At 37.2% G+C, this 22,569-nt stretch overlaps 1 protein-coding gene across 2 annotated transcripts; it reads left to right on the forward strand.

Moving 5' to 3' along the window:
- The first annotated feature begins 457 nt into the window (after positions 1-457).
- Positions 458-20,842, forward strand: topbp1 (DNA topoisomerase II binding protein 1). 2 transcript variants are annotated; one of them, XM_051097935.1, is made up of 28 exons: positions 458-693; positions 1,080-1,179; positions 1,300-1,434; positions 2,297-2,440; positions 2,577-2,758; positions 4,010-4,203; positions 4,290-4,481; positions 7,030-7,193; positions 7,348-7,511; positions 7,730-7,980; positions 8,062-8,366; positions 8,448-8,620; positions 9,860-10,071; positions 10,456-10,778; positions 11,046-11,231; positions 11,310-11,425; positions 13,059-13,182; positions 13,518-13,682; positions 13,787-13,880; positions 14,012-14,207; positions 14,418-14,647; positions 14,776-14,915; positions 15,869-15,968; positions 16,751-16,914; positions 16,990-17,124; positions 17,193-17,282; positions 17,436-17,597; positions 19,811-20,842. In XM_051097935.1, the coding sequence occupies exons 2-28, from the start codon at positions 1,093-1,095 to the stop codon at positions 19,946-19,948; spliced, it is 4,566 nt and encodes a 1,521-aa protein (XP_050953892.1). In that variant the 5' UTR covers positions 458-693; positions 1,080-1,092; the 3' UTR covers positions 19,949-20,842. The 2 variants fall into 2 exon arrangements, with proteins under 2 accessions (XP_050953892.1, XP_050953894.1); XM_051097937.1 differs by having other exon boundaries at positions 16,990-17,118; positions 19,811-20,839.
- Positions 20,843-22,569: the final 1,727 nt, after the last annotated feature.

A 22,569-nucleotide genomic window follows, 5' to 3' on the forward strand; every position in this document is an offset into this window, starting at 1 on the left:
ACATATTATTAAATGCTATAAAGTCTACAGATATACCACAAGTAAACACATATTACAATTTATTACGTTTACGAAATTGTGGGAGCCATGAAAATTATTATTTAGATCCTAAATATAATTTATAATTAACTATTATACAATTTATTTACAGCTCTAAATATTCTTGCATGTAAACAATTCGGATTTGTGAGCCGGTTAAATCAATTAATCATTGAAATGATTCATTCGATTCGGAATCAGTTCACTTAGAAATCGCACGTCGCTAGAATCTCGCAGGCCGAAAAACGGTGGAAAATAATTAAATGTTTTCTTTTCACTTTCAAAAACGACCTATAATAAAATGAACTTGAATTTAACGTTATATTTTCATTTGTGACATTACAATCCTCCAGTCCTGTGGGTGGCGGTCATACATTTCAATATTTTCTCCCATTTCACCAAAGAAACATAAGTGAAGCGGAAGTTATTTTCAGAGCTGATGGCGCGAATGACTGGGATACGGTTTAGATTTTCAAAATAAAATACAGACAGATTAGCAAATGAATTATTCTCCTGTTTTATACGAGATATGTTTCTATGTGTGTATGTGCAGAAGTGATAAAAGCTAAGTTGACATGAGATTAACGTCTTTTAGAAATCAATTTTAATTTCGTAATCACTGCGCAGCAGCGCAAGACTCTGCTCTGTTTCGCGGTAAGTCTTCATTTGTTATTATGAGTGTTTGTTTAGGTTATTTTCTTTTGATACATTAAAAAAAGAGACGGAATAGATTATTTGCTTTTGGAGCTGTGCAACAGTTTGACAGTCTGATGTCTTGTTGGCCTTGTTTATGAGATTATCAAAACAACCTACAATGAAAAGCCTTTTGTTCATTAGTGTCACAATCTTAAATGCCATACAGTTTTTATTTGTTTTTTGTATTAATTTGCCATTTACTTTATGTACCTAATAAAACATAAAAATATACAAAATAGTATTACATTAGGAATAACACTGTGAGATAATTATTATTAGCTTATGTTTATATGTTTCATAATAACAATATTAAATCCTTCCACGTTTGTTTTCACATCATGTAGATTATATTCCACAATGTCAAAAGGCAACAAGGATGCATACATTGTGAAATTTATTGAACGCAATGGACAGAAGAGTGATCTGGCTCTCCAAGCCTTTAAGGTGATATATCATTCTTCTTAACATTTGTCATTAAATGCTCCTTATATCTTATAATATCCTTTGAACCTTAATGTTACCACATGACATCTTTTGTTCATGTAATCATATGCTTATCTTCAGGCAATAGTGGAACTGCAGTCAGAGAAATATGTGCAGACGCTGGATGAGGAAGCTGCACTAGAGCTGGACCACAGTGACAAGTCCCTGTTTGTTTTCAGTGACTTCACCAGCAATGCCTTTGACCACTGCAGAAGGGTACGTTTGTGTGACGATTCATTTATGACAGTGCATATCAAACAGTGTTAATAAACAAAAGCTGAGAGTGACGTGTCAATTTTTTGGGTTGCCCAAAAATGAAAATTCTGTCATTAATTACTCACCATTGTGTCATTCCAAACCCGTAAGACCTTCATTCATCTTTGGAACACAAATTAAGATATTTTTGATGAAGTCTGAGAGCTTTTTGACCCTGTGTGGACAGCAATGCAAATACCATGTTCAAAGCCCAAAAAGGTAGTAACAACATTGTTAAATTAGTCTATGGGACATCAGGGGATGAACTAAAATAGATGGAGGTTCTACGTCAGAACGCCAGTAGCACCACACGTGTGCGTCACGGTGTTCTCGTGAGCGTGCGTCGAAGACTGACACGGAAGAGAAGGAATTGTTAAATAAAGTCGTTATTTTTGTTTTCTTTGCACACAAAAAGTATTCTTGTAACTTTATAAAATGAAGGTTGAACCACTGATGTCAAATGGACTATTTTAATGATGTCTGTTGCTTCTTGAACATGTCAGTTGTGTTGATGTCTATGGAGGGTCAGAAAGCTCTTGGATTTAATAAAAAAACATCTTAATTTGTGTTGCGAGGATGAAAAAAGGTCTTATATGTTTGGAATGACATGAAGATGAGTAACTAATGAATTTTCATTTTTGGATGAACTAACCCTTCAATACCTGTACTTTTGTGTTTTGACTGTTTACATTAAAAGTTTGGAGTAATTAAGATTTTTCTTTAGTTCAATTAACAGCTTTTATTTGAAATTGATCTTTTGTAACAATGTAAATGTTCTTACTGTCAGTAATCTTATAAAACTGTATATTTGTCATATTTGCAGCTGGGATGCAGGATTGTGAGTCCTCTTGTAGTGCTGTTCTGTCTACAGAAGCAGAGATGTGTTCCCAAAGCAGAGCAGCCTGTGTACAACATGGCCATGGCTGATGTCACTATCTCCTGCACCAACCTTGACAAAGAGGCACGGGTACGGAGAAAACATTTATGATTAATTCTGATATATAATTGTTTATGTATAAAGTGGGATTGAAATGGTAAAAATAATTACATCTGTATGTGCAGTTCTGCACGACACATAAGCAGCTTCTTTGTCGTTCTTGTAGAGTGAAGTGATGGATCTTGTCCAGTTGATGGGTGGACGGGTCTACCGTGATCTCAATGTGTCCGTTACTCACCTGGTGGCAGGTGAAGTGGGGAGTAAGAAATACCTGGTGGCTGCAAGTCTTGGGAAGCCCATTCTTTTGCCCAGCTGGGTCAAAGCATGCTGGGAAAAGTCTCAGGAGAGGTAACATCTATATAGTCAAAGTCACCGTAGTATAAGCAGGGCTCCAGACAGCGACTAAAACAGTCACGTTTGCGACCAAAAATGTTAATTTGCGAGTGATGTTTTTGCTGAGGTCACGACTGGCGACTATAGAAATGTACATGTTATGACTTAAAAAAATGTAATTCCTGTAATGCGCGTAATTCCTTTTTTTTTCTGATTGTTTTGCGATCATATCACATACTAAACTGAGATGATGCGCATAAAAAGTTTTAGTGGAAAAAGACTTTCAAACAGTCCTCATCTCTGCCGAACAGCAGCATTAACGGCAGTTGTGCAGCGTGAGATCATCATTACTAATATTGCTTCTTGTTATCAGGATCTTATTAGTCTATATGCTGTGTTCTGTTAATGGGTGGACTTCATATTATTTGTCGCACACTTGTCATCCGGTAATCATAAAAAAATAATGTAATAAACAATTCTCTGTGGCTGTATGTAGTTTAAGTTAGAAAAGATATTTAGTTACTTAAAGTGAGTCCACTTTAAAGGAGAAGTCCATTTCCAGAACAATGATTTACACATAATGTACTCACCCCCTTGTTGTCCAAGATGTTCATGTGTTTCTTTCTTCAATCATAAAGATTTTTATGTATTTTATTTTATTTTTTTGAGGAAAACATTTCAGCATTTTTCTCCATATAATGGACTGCTATGGTGCCCCGAGTTTCAACTTCCAAAATATATTTTTTTTTTTTTTTTTTTTTTTTTTTTTTTTTAACAACTGAAGAAAGAAAGACATATACATCTTGGATGACAAGGGGGTGAGTACATTATCTGTAAATTTTTGTTCTGAAAGTGGACTTCTCCTTAAGTGACTTAGTTCCCAGGACATCTGGATGAGACATAACACATGACAGACAGAACTGTTAAAGTGTTATAAAAAAACAAATAAAACACATTCATTTTGTGGCACCTAAATAAATAATTTGGTGCCCAAGTTTGTTTCTTATAGGAAGGAGCCAATGGCTCATTACTGATGTGATGTACTGAAAATCATTAGGATATTAAGTAAAGATCATGTTCCATGAAGATATTTTGTAAATTCCAGATTTTCAAATAGTTGTATCTCAGCCAAATGTTGTCCTATTCTAACATCAGTGGAAAGCTTTTTTTCAGCTTTTCAGATGATTTTCAAAAAATTGACCCTTATGACTTTTTTTTGTGGTTCAGGGTCACAAATATATCTGTCTCTGTCTCTTTTCCCCACAGTGTTTTCCATCACTCTGAGCTGAATATGGAGGACTATCAGTGTCCAGTCCTGAAAGGTTGTACGGTGTGTGTGACAGGACTCTCTACTGTGGAGCGTAAAGAGGTTCAAAGGTTGTGTGAGCAGAATGGAGGCAACTACACAGGGCAGCTCAAGATGAACGAGTGCACGCACCTCATTGTCAGTGAACCCACAGGTGACCCCATAATCTCTGACTTCATCAGTGTGTTTTGGGACACAGTCCAACATGTTCTTCACTTCATTTTATGTGTTGCGTTTCAGGTCAGAAATATGAGTTTGCCCGTAAATGGAACGTATACTGTGTGTCCCTGCACTGGCTGTTTGATAGCATTGAGAAGGGCTTCTGTCAGGATGAGAGCAGGTATGCTGTGGAGCGTGGACAGAAGAGAGCAGAGGAGAAGGCAGGCAGACCCAACACCTCCACTCCTACAGGACCAAGCAGGAGCAAAGAAGGTGAGTGAAATGTTGTTTTATTGTTTTGCTTGAGGCACCATTTATGTTGTACATCTTACTGATGCAACACTTTTGAAAAGTAGTGTTTTTTGGAAAGAAAGTAATGCTTTCAGTCAGCAAGGATACTTTAAATACACACTGCAGCTAAATTCGGTTGTCAATTCATCTTTTACATCTTAATTGCGTTCTGTACACACATAATTCACTAAAATACAGGAGTGACGACTGCATTGGACAACCGCCCTAACTCCCAAAAAATACATATATTTATGTATACGGAACTGAACAATTAGTTAATGACGTGTTTAAACGCATCATAAATGTGTCTTCGTTTGTATGTAGGATGCAAAAAAATAACAGTGAAAGAAGTCTTAACCTTATTGCCTATAGCCGTGTGGTTAGCGCAACTGCGCCTCTGGCCAACCTGGGTTTGAATGGCTTCGTCCTATCATCTAAAAAGTACAAAAAGGCCGAAAAAACCCTTAGCCCTCTCTTAACCTTAGCACATTTTGACACAGGGCTAGTTGTCCTCACAAGCCTTGCGGTAAATTGTCAGTGTGTCCAGATCTTCATAGGAAAAAAAAAAACAACAAACAAGGACAAGCACAAAAAACACTAAAACACCCAAATGCTTTTAAAATACAAAATGGCACGTCTATCAGCTGCAGTTTGGTTAAAATCGATGGGCAAAAAGAGTCTTTAGCTAAAAAATGGCAGATACCAAACGGCTAAATTCCTATTTACTCCAGCAAGATTCCAAGATGTAGCTATGATGAGAAAAGCTTTTGTGCACCAAATCAGCATATTAGAATAATTTCTAAGGATCATGTGACACTGAAGACAGTAATGATGCTGAAAATTCAGTTTTGCTATCACAGGAATGAAAGCATTTTAAGTAGTTTATTTTAATTATTTTTTTAAATATTTTATAATAGAGAGAATATTATTTTAATTCGTAATGATATTTCATAATATTACTTTTGCTGTTTTTGAACAAATAAATGCAGCCTTTGTGATCACAAGAGACTTTTTACAGACTTTTTTTTTAATCTTATCTAAGAGTTACAACTTTTATTTATTTCATAAAACAAAAATATCACCTGAATTAGAGCCCGACCGATAAAGGATTTTGAAGGCCGATACTGATACAAATATTTATTGGTTTTAAAATCCAATATTCCGATATATCGGCCGATATTTTTTTTTTTTTTTTTTTTTTTTTTTTTTGTAATTTAGGAAACGCACAACAGAACATTAACAGATTTCCCTAACATTAGTTATTTGTAGTTATTTATGAGTTTTAACTAACATAATATGATAATGCATTTTAAAAAGAAACTTGTTTCTTTTATTGTCACAATTACAATGTCAGCTTGCTTATCCCTTTACCTGCACTTTTTAAATTCTTTCACCAAGCTACATCAAACCATTTTCAATCATCAGTTACTGCCTGCCTTCTAAAACCTACTATTTAGCGATCTAAATCCATTATGTGACTCGTTAATGCTGCGGCTGAACGACAGTCTGCAACGCACACTTGGCGTCATTGGATTTTACACACATGTAAAAGAAAAGCTAACTTTTATGCACAAGCTACGTTTGATACTTTTTCTCTATGTCTAAATGTTCACTCCTCGCAAATCTAACTTACATTTTACAATGCAGGGACTGTAACTAGAGATATGCTAGTTATAAATACAGTAATCATTACTTTATTTAGGCAGAATAAGTTCGTTGTGGTTTCCAAGCTCATTAATGTTAACGTTAGCGGTCTTCCACTGATAGTGGCATTAGCTAGCTTTGTGGTTAGCTAGTCTATGATGAGCCATAATTTAGCAATGGATAACGTCATACTGCAAATTGTAAAACATACATTTTCAATATAACAGGCCAAGGAGGGATGATACATCTCATTGCTATAACTGTCACGCTATTAAAGAAATACTTCAGTCTCATTGTCAAAAGTTAAAAGGACAGTCAGTCAACTACACTGTAACAACGTAACGTAATTACTAGCTAATTCCGCTTCACTCTCGGCTTATTTAACAGCAGCAAAACTGGACATGATAGTCACGAATTTTGTCATGCTTATTTGAGTTAAGAGAACTGATGGGGATGTTCTTTTAATTGTTATTCAAGCAATGTATGTCTCGTGACCAACTCACCATGAACACACTTCACCGATGATCTCACTCGCGGATAACTGGTTCTCTCTGCCCGACTCTGGCTGGATCAGCAGGTTGCAGAATGTGTGGCGCGTTATACACGAGTGTTGCCAACAGGGACGGTGTAGAGTGCCCTCTGGTGGACAAACTATACAACGCCAACACTCATGACATGGTTGAAGGGTGTTTCGTCCGTTTTTATTTTATTTTTGAAATATTAATTTATCGGCCATTATAAATGCCGATACCGATAGTTTGGAAAATGCCTAATATCGGCCGATAATATCGGCCTGCCTCTAACCTGAGTAGATCATAGTTATGTCTAATTCCAATGTCTGATTCATTAAGTTTACAGTATATTTCTCTGTTGTTTGTTTGTGCAGAAGGTCCCTCACTTCTGGGATTGAGCCATATTTCCAATATCAGTATGAATGTCAATGAAACGGCCCTCACTACAGCTGGAATCAGCCACATAGAGACTCCTGATCCAGTCGACTCATTTGACATCACTGTTTGTCGAGTTGATGATCTGTTGGATGGCTGTAAGGTTAGTTTTACTAAAAAGTGATGCTTTTGGGATATTGTTTAGATTAAAAGTCTGAGTGATATCCTGTTGCATTTGTGGGAAATTAAGCTTTGAATCTGAAATAATAAATAATAATAATAATAGACTTGTTTTTCACCTTGTTTTCGTCTTGTAGTTATACCTGTGTGGCTTATCAGGAAAGAAACTAGAGAAACTGCGGCGGATGGTGAACTCTGCCGGAGGGCTGCGGTTCAACCAGCCCAGCCAAGAGCTGACACACATAGTAATGGGTGAACCAGACCAGGGGGTCAAAGTCTTCCTTGACAAAGCCACTCACAGGTCAGTCTAAACCCATGTCAGGATATTGTTTTGGTTTTTAGATGTTATTGTCTCATCAAACTATGTTTAAAATCCTATAATGAGGACCTTTGAGGAAGAACTAGTTGCCAAATACGCAAGGTTCATGGTACATGTCATTCAGATGGACCTTTGCTGTCTAACTTGGCTTCCTTGGTCAGAATAAGGTGTGCTTCTCAGACATGTGTTCTTCTCATTAGACCCCATATAGTGACTGTGCAGTGGTTGCTGGATAGTTTCTCTCGTGGTTCCTTGCTCCCAGAGGATGGCTACTTTCACCCCTCCTTCCTGCCCCCTGCCCCAGCCGCTGTTGATATGCCTGCTCCTCTTAAAGCCGCCCCCCGTGCCTCCAGACCCTCTGTTGCTCCCCCACCTGCTCCTAGTCCTGGCCGACAAGCCAGAGTGGAAGAAGACCTGCTATCACAGTACATGGAGACTGACCAGACTGTGGGTGAGTTGATAAATATTTAAACCCTCTTCTGTCTACGCCTGTCTGTCTCCCTCATTCTTTCCCTGCCTTTCTTTCCTGTAGTGGAGCTTCCTCAGGCTGCCAATAGTACCAGCAGTAGGCAGAGCATTTTGCTTCCAGAGCCTCCACCTGCAGGGAAGGACTCTACCTTGGTTGAAGCATCAGAAGCTGGCCTGTTTTCAGGGAAGCGCTTTATTTTGGTTGGTTTTGGAGCTGAGGCTGAAGCGCAGCTCTCAGAGTTAGTCATGGAAAACTCTGGGAAGATCTTGGTTGGACGGTCGAGAGCTGTGGCGCATTACGCCATTGTGCCACTGCTGGGCTGCGATGTGGAGGCCACTGTAGATGAGGTCGCAACAGATACCTGGCTGGTAAGAAAGACGCATTTGAGTTTATGTACAGACAGGATTCTGCTTAAATTACTAATGGACTGTGTTTGTGTGCATGTTCAGGCCATGTGTGTGGAGCAGCAGTGTGTGTTGCCACTAGCCTCTCATCCACTGTTCACTCCAGTAGCAGTGAGGGAAGGCTTCTCTCCTCTCAAAGACTGTGTGCTGTCCGTCAGTCAGTTCACTGGAGCTGAGAGAGAGTCTCTCATTCAGCTAGCCAAACACCTGGGAGCAAGGTGAGACCTTTTGCACACTGTCCTCACCTTCTAGGAAGTTTTATGTCTTCCTCAGTTTTTTTGTCTTGTTTTACAATATAAATATTAGGGATGTCAGTTTAATGCATTAACTTTAATTAGTTATGAAAAAATAATGTGCTTAAAATATTTTAATGCAGTTAACGTGCTGGCCCCGCCCCCAGACCTGTACATCATCTTAGGTTTCATATAGTTGACCATTGATAAATATGATGCAGTAAAACAACTCCATAAATGCAGTTGTGCCCTAAAATTCAATATATCGGTTCAATATATCGTTCCAAAAAATGCCCTTGTATGTGTTTTGTCTCATTTATCACATATCACACAATATCATGGGCAGCATAATTGCCGTTTTTGGACATTGTGAACCAGTGATTCAAAAGCCCATTCATAAAGAGAGCCATTTACTTAATTCCTGAATGAATCAGCTGTTTGAACGAATCGAATGAATAAATGACTCATAAAGACATTTACCAGCACCTGCTGGCAGATTTTGTTTCTTATTTAAGGTATCATTTCATAAAAAAAAATTATAATATTTAAATGGAGAGTTCACCCAAAAAATGTCATTCTGTCATCATTTACTCACCCTAATGGTAACAAAACTGTTTTTGTTGCCAATAACTTTCATTGAATTAACTTTTATGTTCCATAGTTTCTGTTGCAGCCTAAATGTTTGTTATAAATTTTATGTTAAATCAAATAAAATATTTCTTTCTAAAGCTACAGTTTGTAATGTCTAATTGATACTTTCTCATTTAACCCAAAATTAGCTTTAAATAATCTTTTGTGAGTATTTTCACAGTCACATTTATTTAGTGATTAATTAGATTAATTAATCGATTAATCATGTAAATTATTTGATTTAAAAAATTTTAATCGACTGACAGCCCTACTAAATATATAAACATCCTTAAATCAAGATACATTTACTATTACATTTTGTTTCCTAAAAAAATAAGTAATTTCATCTTTAAAACAAGAAGAAAACATTGCCAATTTTTCCTTTGGAAAATGTTATTTTTCTAACCCCACTGGCAGATGTTCTTGTGTTAATCTTAAAATCACTTCATTTTGATGAGTTTTTGTGTGTCCCATTCCATCTAGATCTCTTTAAAATGGCATTTATGCAACTGCAGTTTTAACATTCAAAATTATAACCATTACAGAGCTAATCTAATGTTTTCTTATTTCTCTCCACTACACATCTCTCTGCAGTGTTCAGGATTACTTTGTGCGGACTGCTAATCAGAGAAAGGGAATGCTGGCCAGCACTCATTTGGTACTACAGACTCCTGAGGGCACCAAGTACCAGGCTGCTCAGAAATGGAGTCTACCTGCAGTCACAATCCGCTGGGTTTTAGAGTCTGCCAGAACAGGGAAGTGTGCTGATGAAGGACGATACCTGGTTGACCTGCCACCTTCTCCAGGTTAGTCAGAAATATGATGAATTTGTTTATGAGCTCTCATTAAAAACCTGTTGTGATGGAGTTCTGATTTTAAGCCTGAAATTTAGTTTTGACTGACTTAAAGTGTTAGTGCACCCTAATGTTGTTTCAAACCCGTTAGACCTTTGTTCATTTTCAGAACACAAGTTCAGATATTTTTGATGAAGCCTGAGAGCTTTCTGACCCTGCATAGACAGCAATGTAATTACCACAGTTAAGGGCAAGAAAGTAAGGACATCAATAAAGCGGTCCATGTGACATCAGTGGTTCGGTATTGCTGTCTATTGTCATACACTAAATGTCATCCACCAGTATAAAAGACCACTTGGACACTTAGTATCACTCTCTCTTTGTGATTTTACATAGAGAGAACTGAAGACAGTTTTGTGGGAGCATCTCAGAAAGATCCGCCACCTCTGCGCCTCCTTCAGCGCTCTCCAGAGCTACCACTACTGGGCCCACAAAATAGCGCTGCCATCACCCCTCTGGACACAGCTCGCTTTCAGAGCCGCACCGTCCGCTCAGCAGTCAGGAAGTTGAAACAGGGAGAGGAAGAGCAGGTGGATGTCGCCACCCCAGGACAGGAGGGGGCTAAAGGAGCACAGCAGAAAGATTCTTCCCTCCATCTAGACACTCCCTCTCGGTTCCTGAGCAGGGACAAACTCTTTGGACCCTCATTTAACACAAAGGTGAGCTGGAAATGGGAAGGGATCTAATTTTAAGTTTAGAAAACATCATTTGCTGTTTAGTATTCAGCAATTTGGAATAGGCGCTGTTTCTCATTTCACATGTAGAGGGTTTAGCCAATCATAAGAAAGTTGATTTACATATAGAATTACATATAGAGGGTACAATGGCAAAACCAGCCTTAATTCTACGAGTCAGAGAGAAGTAAACAGTGATTAAGATAAAACTAAATAACTGTTTTATAATATGGTGGTATGTCTGTGTTGTAGGATGTGTTTGACCATTTACAAACTCCTGGTAATAAGCCTCAGCAAGGTCAGGGGGCAGAGACTCCTCTGTCTGAGGTCATTGAAAGGAACCTTAAAGCTGCAGTTGCCAACAGTAACCGCAGCCATGTCACAAGCCTTGCTGCTATGACTGCCAGTCCACAACTGGGAAAAGAGCCTGAACCTGAGGTAGACACAGACATACTCATATACACACACAACCTCTATGTGAATGCAGATACATACAGGTGTGTCTATGTCATGCAGGTGGAGCAGAAGGCTGCAGCTCCTCTCAGTGGGGTGGTGGTGTGTGTAAGCAAGAAATTAAGCAAGAAACAAAGTGAACTTAATGCAGTTGCCGCCTCTCTGGGCGCAGACTTCAGGTATATGCCAATCTACAACTAACAATGCCATCTGAGATGTTGGTAAGAGATATACAGTTGCAATCAAAATTATTCAACCCCTCAGAAGCTACAAACTTTTCTGAAGATACAGGACTTTATAAAAATGCATCCACAACAGTTTACTGGCATTTTAAAAGTGATAATGTCAATATATAATTTAATAATTTTGAGTTATAGGATTTTTTTAATAACACAGCTATTTCATAATTATTCAACCCCTATTGGACATTGCTGTTTTAAGTCACTTATTTTTATAGTAGGGAACAAAGTTGTCTTAAAACACAATTAAGGTTTTAGAAACTCTGTTCAAAAAACAGAATTAGCTTGCATACAGTTAGCCCATACATGTGCTGAAGTTGAGTAGCCAGTATGGTAAAGTTAACAGAGCTCTCACAAAAGCTGCAGAAAAGAAATGGTTTTCTTATATTAGAAAGTCTAAGGTTACATGAAGATTTCCAAGACATTAAAAGTTCCTAGAGACACAGCTGGCAGTCTTATTCCTTAGTTTAAAGTGTGTTGTACCAGAAAACCTTTGAAAGTGTTGAACAAAAAAAGCACAATATCATAAAATACAGGTTTTTCTCAGTTGCTCTGATCAAACAATGTACAGCCAAAGACTTTTAAGATGACCAGACAAAAGGAGGAAAAACATTTCAATGCGGTGTATAAGAAGAACAAGCGTGGCCTTCATGTTGAGGCATCTTGCCGAATACCAGTCTTGACCAATAAGAACAAAAAGGCAGACTTGAACACGCTAAAATTAATTTGGATAGACGTGGAGTTCTGGGAGAATATTTTATGGACTGATGTGACCAAACTGGAACTTTTTGGGCCAGTGGATCAGTGTGTCTGGTGCAAAAAAAGGCAAAGCTTATAAGCAGAAGCACGCCATCTCCATGGTCAAACATGGAGGTGGGCAAGTCCTGTTATGGGGTTGTTGGGGTTACTGTAGCAGGAAGTGGAAAACATAACTGTATGAAGGACATCATGGATTCTTTAAAGTATTAGGCCATTTTGGCAAGAATTGTGATGCTTTTGGAGCAAAGACTGAAGCTAATGATTAATGGACATTCCTCCAGGACAAACATCCCAAAGTAAATATCCAAATCTACTGATGCTTGGTTCACAGATCAGTCATAGAATGTTCTTGAGTGGCCTGTTCAGTCTCCAGATTTAATTCTCATTGAAAATATCTGGTTGAATTTGAAAAAAAAGCAGTGGTAAAGTTAAAACCAAAGATTATCAGTGTTCTGGAAGCTTTTTCAGGTGAGGAATGGACCAAGATTGCAGTAGAGAGGTTTTTCTAAACGCTTCCAAGCAGCATTTATTGGTGGTTTTAAAGAATAAAGGATTCTGCACTAAATTTTACTTTTAGGGTTGAATAATTTTGAACATGAACGTTTATAGCCAATTTTGTTTTGTTTTTTTTTTGTTTTTTTTATTAATGAACTTTCTCCAATAGTGTACTGATGCGTTTGTTGAATTGTTTTCACAAAATTTCTCTGCAGCAAAATGTCTTGCAGGTCAAGAGGGTTGAATAATTTTGATTGCAACTGTAGTAGAATTGTTTTTAATCAAAGGGGTGGAATCTCATGGATTTTCTCTCTTATAGGTGGTCATGTGACGACTCTGTCACTCATTATATCTACCAGGGTAAAGTGGGAGACAACAGTAAAGAATACAAAGCTGTCAAAGAGAGAGGACTGCATATAGTGTCACAACACTGGCTACAGGCTGTATGTACACAAGTACATCTAAATGCGTATCTCACAAAACTAGATGACTGTAAATTTGAAATGTTTTAACTCTGCTTTTATACAGAAGTTTAACTATTAATGCTTAATATGCCAACTGTGATGCAGTTATTCAGGATTCTTTGAAGAAGAACAGCATTTACAACATTAGAAATGTCTTTACGATCACTTTTAATCAATTAAAGTTACAGTAGTTCATATTATATTTTTATTATCTGAACCCGCAGCAAAGATGTTAACTTATTAGTACATAAAAATGACCTCAAAGCATAGTGAAAAGTTGGGACTTTAAATCCCATTGTCTGTTCTATTTTCAGTGTGCAGATGAGCAGAAGCATGTGTCTGAGTCACTCTACCCTTTTACATTCAACCCAAAAATGAGCCTCACCATGAGCCAGGTGGCAGATAGCACTCAGAGGTCACCTCCTGCTTCCACCCCCCGCACCAGACTCAGGGCATTTACAGAAAATGAGGAGACCAGGGTGAGATATATATACCTTGCACTGCAAAACCCATACTCTTCATTCCTAGCATATTGCGCTTTAAAGCTGTAACTTGTATGTATATATATATTTTTTTTTTAAAGCTTAGTCCTGGTGACAACATCACGGACATCTCAACCCCTCAGCGCGTCAGTGTGGGAGAGCCTGAGAAAGATCAGACCGTCAGCACTGAAAGAAGTGAGTCATCCTTAAAGATGTATTTTTGAATCATATATTAAATCTCTATGTTTGTTTCTGACTGATCTAAAGTCACAATTCACAGCTCATTTCCTCTCTTCATCTTACTACTTATCTTCTCCCTCTTTCAGATCTCACAGAAACACTTGAGATGAGAGAGAGTCTTCAAAGGCAACTTCAGGAGATCATGTCTGCGACTAAACTGACCAGCGGTCGTCGAGGTTCCTCGCGGTTGGCCAGAACAGGCTCAGGGGGACTAGACTCACCGCACACCCCGGACAGCCTGGGGCGAATGGGAAGACGCAGCCGCACTTTAGAGGCCCTACGGTATAAAAACAAGACTAGCTAGAGTACTCTCTCTGATCCCATCACTGTCTCAACTTGTAGCATCTGAGAGAATACAGCACAGTTTTCAGTTGTTCACTAGGGAATGTAGACGTGCATCAGATGCTGGTTATCATTAAGCTGTTGCATCGCTTTTTCTATTGTGAACGTTGAACTTTTAAGATTGCATGTTAAAAGATTGTGTTTTGGCAGGATGTCTCGTCAAGTGGCTGTGGACCTGAACACAGAACCGTCTCAGAGTGAGCAGATCGTGTGGGATGACCCCACAGCAAGAGAGGAGAGAGCTAAACTGGCTGATAACCTGCAGTGGCCTGGCAGCCCCTCCCAGCACTCTGAAACCCTCGCCATTGTCCCACCGCCCCTTTCTGACCACACAACCAGTGGCAGGGACTCCATGACTGACTCTGAACTTGTGGAAATGGGTATGAGAAAATGTATTAATTTAATATATTAAAAAAAAAAAAAAACAATCCAACATTCCTGAACTCTAGTGTAAAGAAGTGAAATTGTTTTATAAATGTTCTTATTCAACCCTTCTGACTCTTTCCAGCTGCATTTGAAGTAATTGATGCACAGCTGAAGCCAAAAGTGACCTCTCCTCCAGCTGACACACTACAGAACCCTGTTACACCTGAAGCACCACCTCTTGCTTTTCCCACCTCTAAACCTGCAGTCCCTTCCATTCCACAGGTATACACATAACAAGGGCTATATATATATATATATATATATATATATATATATATATATATATATATATATATATATATATATATATACATATGTGTAAAATCTCATGCTTGCTTCAGGTCCTTCCACAACATTTTAATTGGATTAAGGTCTGGACTTTGACCATTCCAAAACATTACCTTTGTTCTTGTTTAACCATTTTTTTTGGTAGAATGACTTGTGTGCTTTATAGTTCATGCATAGATGTCCTGACATTTTCCTTTAGAATTTGCTGGTATAATTCAGAATTTATTGTTCCATCAATGATGACAAGTCGTCCTGGCCCAAATGTTTTTTTGATAATGATTGTTCACTCTCCACTGGTTTGGTTCTGATCAGGAAAAACCTAGGACTAGTTCACAAAAACGTTTTTTTCAAAAAATGCAAAATTACCAAAAATTTGATGGACAAATCAGAGGTGTGCGTTTTATCCAGCATGAGCCAAGGATTCCAACAAAATAAGGCACTTAACTTGAACGGTTTAGGAGTTGTGGGGGATTTCATACTTTCGATCGCTGTAGTGCCCCCCATCAGGACAATTGGGCAAACCTTGGTGACCTTTTAGACCAGGCATTCTCAACTCTGGCCTGCGAAATCCATTTTCCTGCAGAGTTCAGATCCAACCCTAATCAAACACACCCGAACAACTTCATCAGGGTCTTTAGGCTCACTAGACACTTACATGCAGGTGAGTTTGGTCAAGGTTGGAGCTAAACTCTGGAAAATGGATCTCGTGGGCCAGAGTTGAGAACCCCTGTTGTAGACCGTGTGAGTACTACCATCCCTCCAAGTTTCTGTGACTTTTGGTTTGGTCTGCCCGATCAGTTTAGCGTGGAGATTGCTGATCCTTGGCCATATTAACAATTACAAGTGACGAAGTGTAAACGGGCTCTAACTGGATCTGTCCTAAGCAGGTTAAAGATGAGGAGGAGGTAAAGGATCCACCACGCTTCCTGCTGTCTTCATTGAACCCACAGGAACGCATCGACTATAGTCATCTCATAGAGGAGTTAGGTTAGTACACATAGAAACCTAGTGTTTCCCATTTCTTGTACTTTTTATACAGTCTGTCAGTGTACCTGACTGCACTGAATTTAATTCAGGGATATGTAAAACTACATGTTTTTAAAACTACATAACTAATCAGCTAATTGGTCTTAAGGATCCTGTATTAAACTAGGACTGTTGTTAGATTCCAGTCAGACGTGTTCTTGTGAGCTTTCACGTAATGCTTGTTCAAAAATTACTACAGTAAATAACATCACAGCATGGGGCAGTAGCAAATAGCATAGAGCATAATGGAATAGAACAAATTTTTTTTAATTGTTTTAAAACACACCTTTTGTGGCAGGAAGCTTAAAAACATGAAAGTTTGTTGATGTGCTAAGAATGTGCTAAAATTATTAAACTATGGAAAAAATTACACTATTATATATTTGTTATACACTGATTCAATGTTTCTTTATTGTACACTGTTCTGCAATTATACATTGCTAATAATTCAACTTTTGATAATAAGAAGAAATGTTTCTTGAGCATAAAATCAACATATTATAATGATTTCTGAAGCATCATGCAAGACTGAAGACAGAAGTAATGCTGCTAAAAATTAAATGTTGCTGTCAGTGGAATAAATTAAATTTTAAAATAGATTAAAATAGAACAGTTCTTTTAAATTGTAGTATTATTTTACAATATTACTGTTTTACTGTATTTTTACTATATAATTAGTTGTTGTATTTCGTACCTAATTGAATTTCTTTTAGTTTATGCGTTGTGTATGTGTACGTGTGCAGGTGGTGTTGTGCTGGAGAAGCAGAGTTTTGACCCCAGCTGCACTCATGTGATTGTTGGTTATCCTCTGAGGAATGAGAAGTATCTGGCCGCTATGGCAGCGGGCAAGTGGATTCTTCACCGCTCGTATCTAGAGGCCTGCCGTTCAGAAGGACACTTCATAGAGGTATGTGTCTTCATTTGTGATTAGTGTCTTTCAGTGATGAAAGGCGTTGTTGTTCATGTCCTGGTTGTGTATTAGGAGGAGCAGTATGAGTGGGGCAGCAGCTCTATCCTGGATGCTCTCCCATCTATCAACTCTCAACAGAAGAGACTGGCACTGGCAGCCATGCGATGGAGAAAAACACTACAAGGCAGCTCAAACAAGGAGGTACACGTATGTATAGTTTTGCTTGGCTAAGCATGCAAGTACATGGTGCAGCATCTAATTTTGTTGATGTGCAGGGAGCGTTTGGCGGCTGGACTGTGATGCTGAATATTGACCAGGCCAGAGAGGCTGGATTTAGACGGCTGCTGCAGTCTGGGGGAGCCAAGGTCTGTTGTATTTCATCCTGTGGTCTCTTTTGATTTCAGATTGAATCCATAAAAATATTGGTTTTCTGTGACCTTACAGCAGTCGTTTCTATTTTCTCCTCCTTTCTGTGTTGTTTCTCTGCATTTCATTTAACTCTTTCTTCTCGTGTATAGGTGTTGCCAGATCCTTCTCCCTCACTGTTTAAAGAGACCACTCACCTGTTTGTGGATTTTAGCCGATTAAAACCAGGGGATGTCAGAGTGGATATTAGTGAGGCTGCAGCTCAGGGGGTCAAATGTCTTAAACCAGAGTACATTGCTGATTACCTCATGCAGGTGAGATATGATATGGTTACAAATCACACACATGACTAGGGTAGCACGTATAGGGGATTGTTTTTTTGTTTGTTTGTTTGTTTGTTTTGTTTTTGTTTTTCCAGCTCATGGTTTGCTGTGCTTGTTTGTAGGGCTGCATAATGTGTCCCAAATTTTGTAATGATATCTCAGTATGACCATAAAATAATCATAAAATCAATTTTTTACAGCAAAAATATATAATATTAAGTTTTAAAATATCAAACAAAATAATAAATAGAGCCATAAGCAGCAGTTATCAGGGTCCAAGCACAAACAGCTCATGTTGACTGTATAATTATACAGTGGTCATGTCTCTTTAATAATAAAAAAAAAATAAAAAGATCACAGATTTTGCTTTTAGCCCTTATGATTTTAGAGTTTTGAAGCAAACGCAGCAGTGCTTATTATACTGCCACCAAGTGTCCAGTGGATGTGTCTGGGTGTGTGAATAGAAGGTGGGATTTCTGCCATCCCACCAAGAATTCCAAAATCTCTGATGCCCACATAGTTTTATTGTACAAAAAAAATACAACAAGGTTCCAGTACACTACCAGTCAAAAGTTTTTGAACCGTAAGATTTTTTTTTTTGAAGAAGTCTGCTCACCAAGCCTGCATTTATTTGATCCAAAGTACAGCAAAAAGAGTAACATTCTGAAATATTTTTACTATTTAAAATAACTGTTTTTATTTGAATGTATTTCAAATATAATTTATTACTGTAATTTCAAAGCTGAATTTTAGCGTCATTTCTCCAGTCACATGATCCTTTAGAAATCATTCTGATATTCCGAGTTGCTGCTCAAAAAACATTTATTATTATTAGTAGTAGTAGTATTGTTAAAAACAGCAGAGTAGAATTTTTTTGGTTTCTTTGATGAATAGAATATTCAGAAGAACAGCATTTATATTATATTATATTATGTTATATTATATAATTAACATTATAAACGTCTTTATCATCACTTTTGATCAGTTTCAAGCATCCTTGCTAAGTAAAGTTATTCATTTCTATCCCCCCCCCACACATACACATATACAAAATATACTGACTTCAAGGTTTTGAATGCCATAGTGTATAATGTTACAAAAGTTTATTTCAGATAAATGCTAATCATTGGATCTTTCTATTCATCAAAGAATCCTGAAAAAAAAAAATTACTTAACTGTTTTAAATTTTAAATATAATATTAAATATTTTATAAATAAAAATCTGTTCAAAAACTTTTGATTGGTAGTGTACGTTCAGTGCTTAGACCCCTAAATATTATTATTGTTATATTTCACTCAATTAAACAATCTGTAAGAAGTGCTGTACTTTGATGTGTTAAAGATAAGACTGTTAGGTTTATTACTAAATAAAAATAATATTAAAATAAGAAAGGTTGCTGTTGCAACATTTCACTGAAAAATAAATCTGTAAAAAAATTCTAATAAAGTTATCAAGATATATTTTTTTTTTTTTTCAAAATTTAATTTAATTCAATTTTCAGTTTAATTTACAAACATTAAAGGATTAGTTCACTTGTAGAATTCCCTGATAATTTACTCCCTCACATCATCCAAAATGATCAAGTCTTTCTTTCTTCAGTCGAAAAGAAATTACGGTTTTTGAGAAGAACATTCCAGGATTTTTCTCGATATAGTGGACTTCAGCGGGAGCCAACAGGTTGAAGTTTCAAATGCAGTTTCAAAGGGCTCTACATGATCCCATCTGAGGAATGAGTCTTTCATAGACTTTTATTCTTATTTTAGTCTTGCATTAGCTCTGCGATGTGTGTCTGAAACTTTATGCATTAAGTAATCATGTTGGAAAGATCACATGTGGTTAGTTCTTCATCTGTGAACTTCAGTTCAAAAAGATAGTGTAGGACAAAAACTAAAGTCAATCTAGTGCAAGATGAGCATTTGTGGTTAAAGAGTATATAATTTTTCACTAGAAAAGACACTTATTCCTCAGCTGGGATCGTGCAGAGCCCTTCGAAGCCGCATTGAAACTGACCTTTAACTTGTTGGGTTCCATTGAAGTCCACTTTATAGTATAAAGTCCCAAAATGTTTTCCTCAAAAACCTTAATTTATTTTGACTGAAGAAATCTGTCACAGTAATGGCTTGTTTTGTTCAGTTATGAAATGGTTGTTGAGGTAACAAATATGATTTGATAGATATATAAATAGATTAATAATTTTTTTCAGGAACCCTCTCCTTCAATGGACGCTTACTATCTTCCCGGTGCAGCTGCGGATGATCTAGAAAAAGTTCAAGATACATCTTCACGCAAACGGAAAGCCTCTGGGGAAGTGTCCACATTGAAGAAGAGTCGTGTGAGATGAAACGTACAATTTCAAATGCTAATGTAATATGTATTTAAGTGATTTTATTCAATTATTACATTGTAGATAAAAAATGTGTCTGTCTTGTCAATAAAAAATAAATTCATAATGTGAATCACAGCCTAAAAAAACAAACAGTCATGCATAACATAACATAAATGAGGGAAATTCCAAAAGCTAGAATTACACAAACTTGCATTTATGCTAGACATCTCTAAGCTCTGATGTACTACCACTTTCTGCCCTGCAGAGGGAGCGTTTTTCATATAATGAAAGAGTGGACAGATTTGCTAGTAATTTTATTCTTAATGATCATGATACATACAAAAAGTTTATTTTCAAACACCTTTAAATGGATGAACTAGTACTGTATTAATATAATCAGAAAAATGCTTAACATTGACCTGACGTTGACAAAAATGTTAACAATGGATGTACAGGTAGAGAAAACAGACTTTAAAAAAACTCTTTTGAATCACTAAGATGTCTCATTAAAATAGTCTGCCGCATATAATACAGTCTAATTCATGGAATGCATTTAAAACTGGGTTGTTATTCAGTTAATCGGTAAATCCTCCGATTATCTGATAGTGTGTAATGAGTAATTACATTTACTCAAGGTGTTTTTTACAGTTTCTGTTTGACCCTCGGCGTAATACCTCCTTACAGAAGACATCGGAATCTTCTGTGTCCACAGCAACCGTTCCGTTACTAATGGCAACAAGTGCACAGATTTTTCTGATGCTGCTGTCTGGCTTATGTCACAGAACCAATTCAGATTGTTATTACTTGGTCAAATGTGCATCACTTGATTGATCTCTTTCAGAACTCTTCCTATATTAACAATACCTTGATAACCTTTTTCGCAGTGCCGCTCCTTCCTACACAATTAAACTAATTTTAACGTATGATGTTTTTAATGTTTTAACTAACTGGCCTCTAATAGTCTTTGTCCCCCTTTTTTCCCCTCTAAATACCAGATTATTATTATTTTTTTTTTTTACATTGAAGTGTGCATGGAATCCCTTGATGCCTGTCACACACACACATTCACTTCATGCCATAACTGGATTTCCCCAAGAAGTCTGGTGGCCTATATGAGCATGTAAATGCTTTACCCTGGTCATGGCTAAGCCTGCCACCAGCCGACTACTGAGACCAGGGGGTTAAACCACAGTCTCAAAGCCATCGGATTACGAAGTTGGATCCCCCATTTGTCACAGAGGGAGGGAGGTGATAGGGTATAGGGGGAAGGGAAAAGGGCTGTTCTGAATGCCTGTTTCACTCACTGAACACAAATCTGCTATCACCCTTTGTCACTGCAATCTGTGTTTCTTTGCTTCGGTCCTGAATGAGTAATTAAATGCAGTAAATTAACAACTTTTTTGCCCAAGCTCTAGAACCCTGTAACTGCTGGTGCAGATAAGGCCTGTTTGCTCCTTACCTGTCTACAAGACTGATATTGGGGTGAGCACAACCTAATGAGAATAAGCCATCCTGCCGGGACCCCAATCTGATAGCACTGCTATGTTCCTGTGGTAATAGGAGGAAAGGAAGCATGTTGTGAGGGTTGTGACCAATGCAGGGCATAGAAAATTTCCATATTTCTCTAATGTATGAATAGGGGTTATGCCATAGCAATTGTATAGAAGTGGAACAGAATGTCCCTTTGTTCTTGTCTAAAATCAGGCCACGGTCTATTGTTGCTTAAGGCAATGTTAAAAACTGCTCCTTTACACGTACAGTAAAATGGCAAATTGAAGAGGAGGTATTTAGTGTTTATTTTTAAGTATTTATTTGTTTAATTTATTATTTACCTTTTTTGCCATTTACTAGGTAGTGATTTCTGTGAATCTATTTATTTGGCCAGCTAATTTCAGTGAACCAGTTAACAAAATTCACAGATTCAGTTTTACATCATACATCTTGTCTTGTCATTCAGTTTTACGCCTTAAATCATCTTACATCACAAATTGGTGTTTATTGCCATTTTTTTCTGTTATGTTTTATTAATAAGGCCATGTATCGTAAGTCCATGTGAACAAAGTCTGTTTGTGTCAGCCATGATTCAGCTCATAAAATAGTCATTTAAAAAATTAAATTGGCATAGACATACAGAATTTATTTTACATCTTTTAGCAAAAAAAAAAAAAGTACTGATTTGCCAATTTTAGTGAACTAGTTAAAAACAAAATTCACTGATTCAGTTTTACATCTTGCATATTGGCTTGTCACTCAGTTTTACATCTTACAAAAAATTGTAGCATGTCTTAATAATAAAACTATAAAATCATAATAAAATCGTACCGAATCATCAATATCCGATTAAAATTATTCGAGTCAGTGTTAATTCGAAAGAAAAACAACAACCCTGCTCTGACGATTCTCCCATTTCTAAATGCATCTCTTACGAGATGTTCTTTTATTGATGTATATTATATCTGTCAAGGAGATAAACAGGGTATTTATCATTTTTAATATGTTACTGACATCTGTCAAGTAGTAAGAAGGTTTTATGCATTGTATAGCCTAATTTTAATAAATAAGGTGCACTACAGTCTGTTCACCAATTTGATTTTAAAAATTAAAAGTGTCTATTCAGGTTTCTTATACGTTTCTTT

Source organism: Labeo rohita, chromosome 24 (assembly GCF_022985175.1).
Source record: "Labeo rohita strain BAU-BD-2019 chromosome 24, IGBB_LRoh.1.0, whole genome shotgun sequence".
Classification (NCBI taxonomy): domain Eukaryota; kingdom Metazoa; phylum Chordata; class Actinopteri; order Cypriniformes; family Cyprinidae; genus Labeo; species Labeo rohita.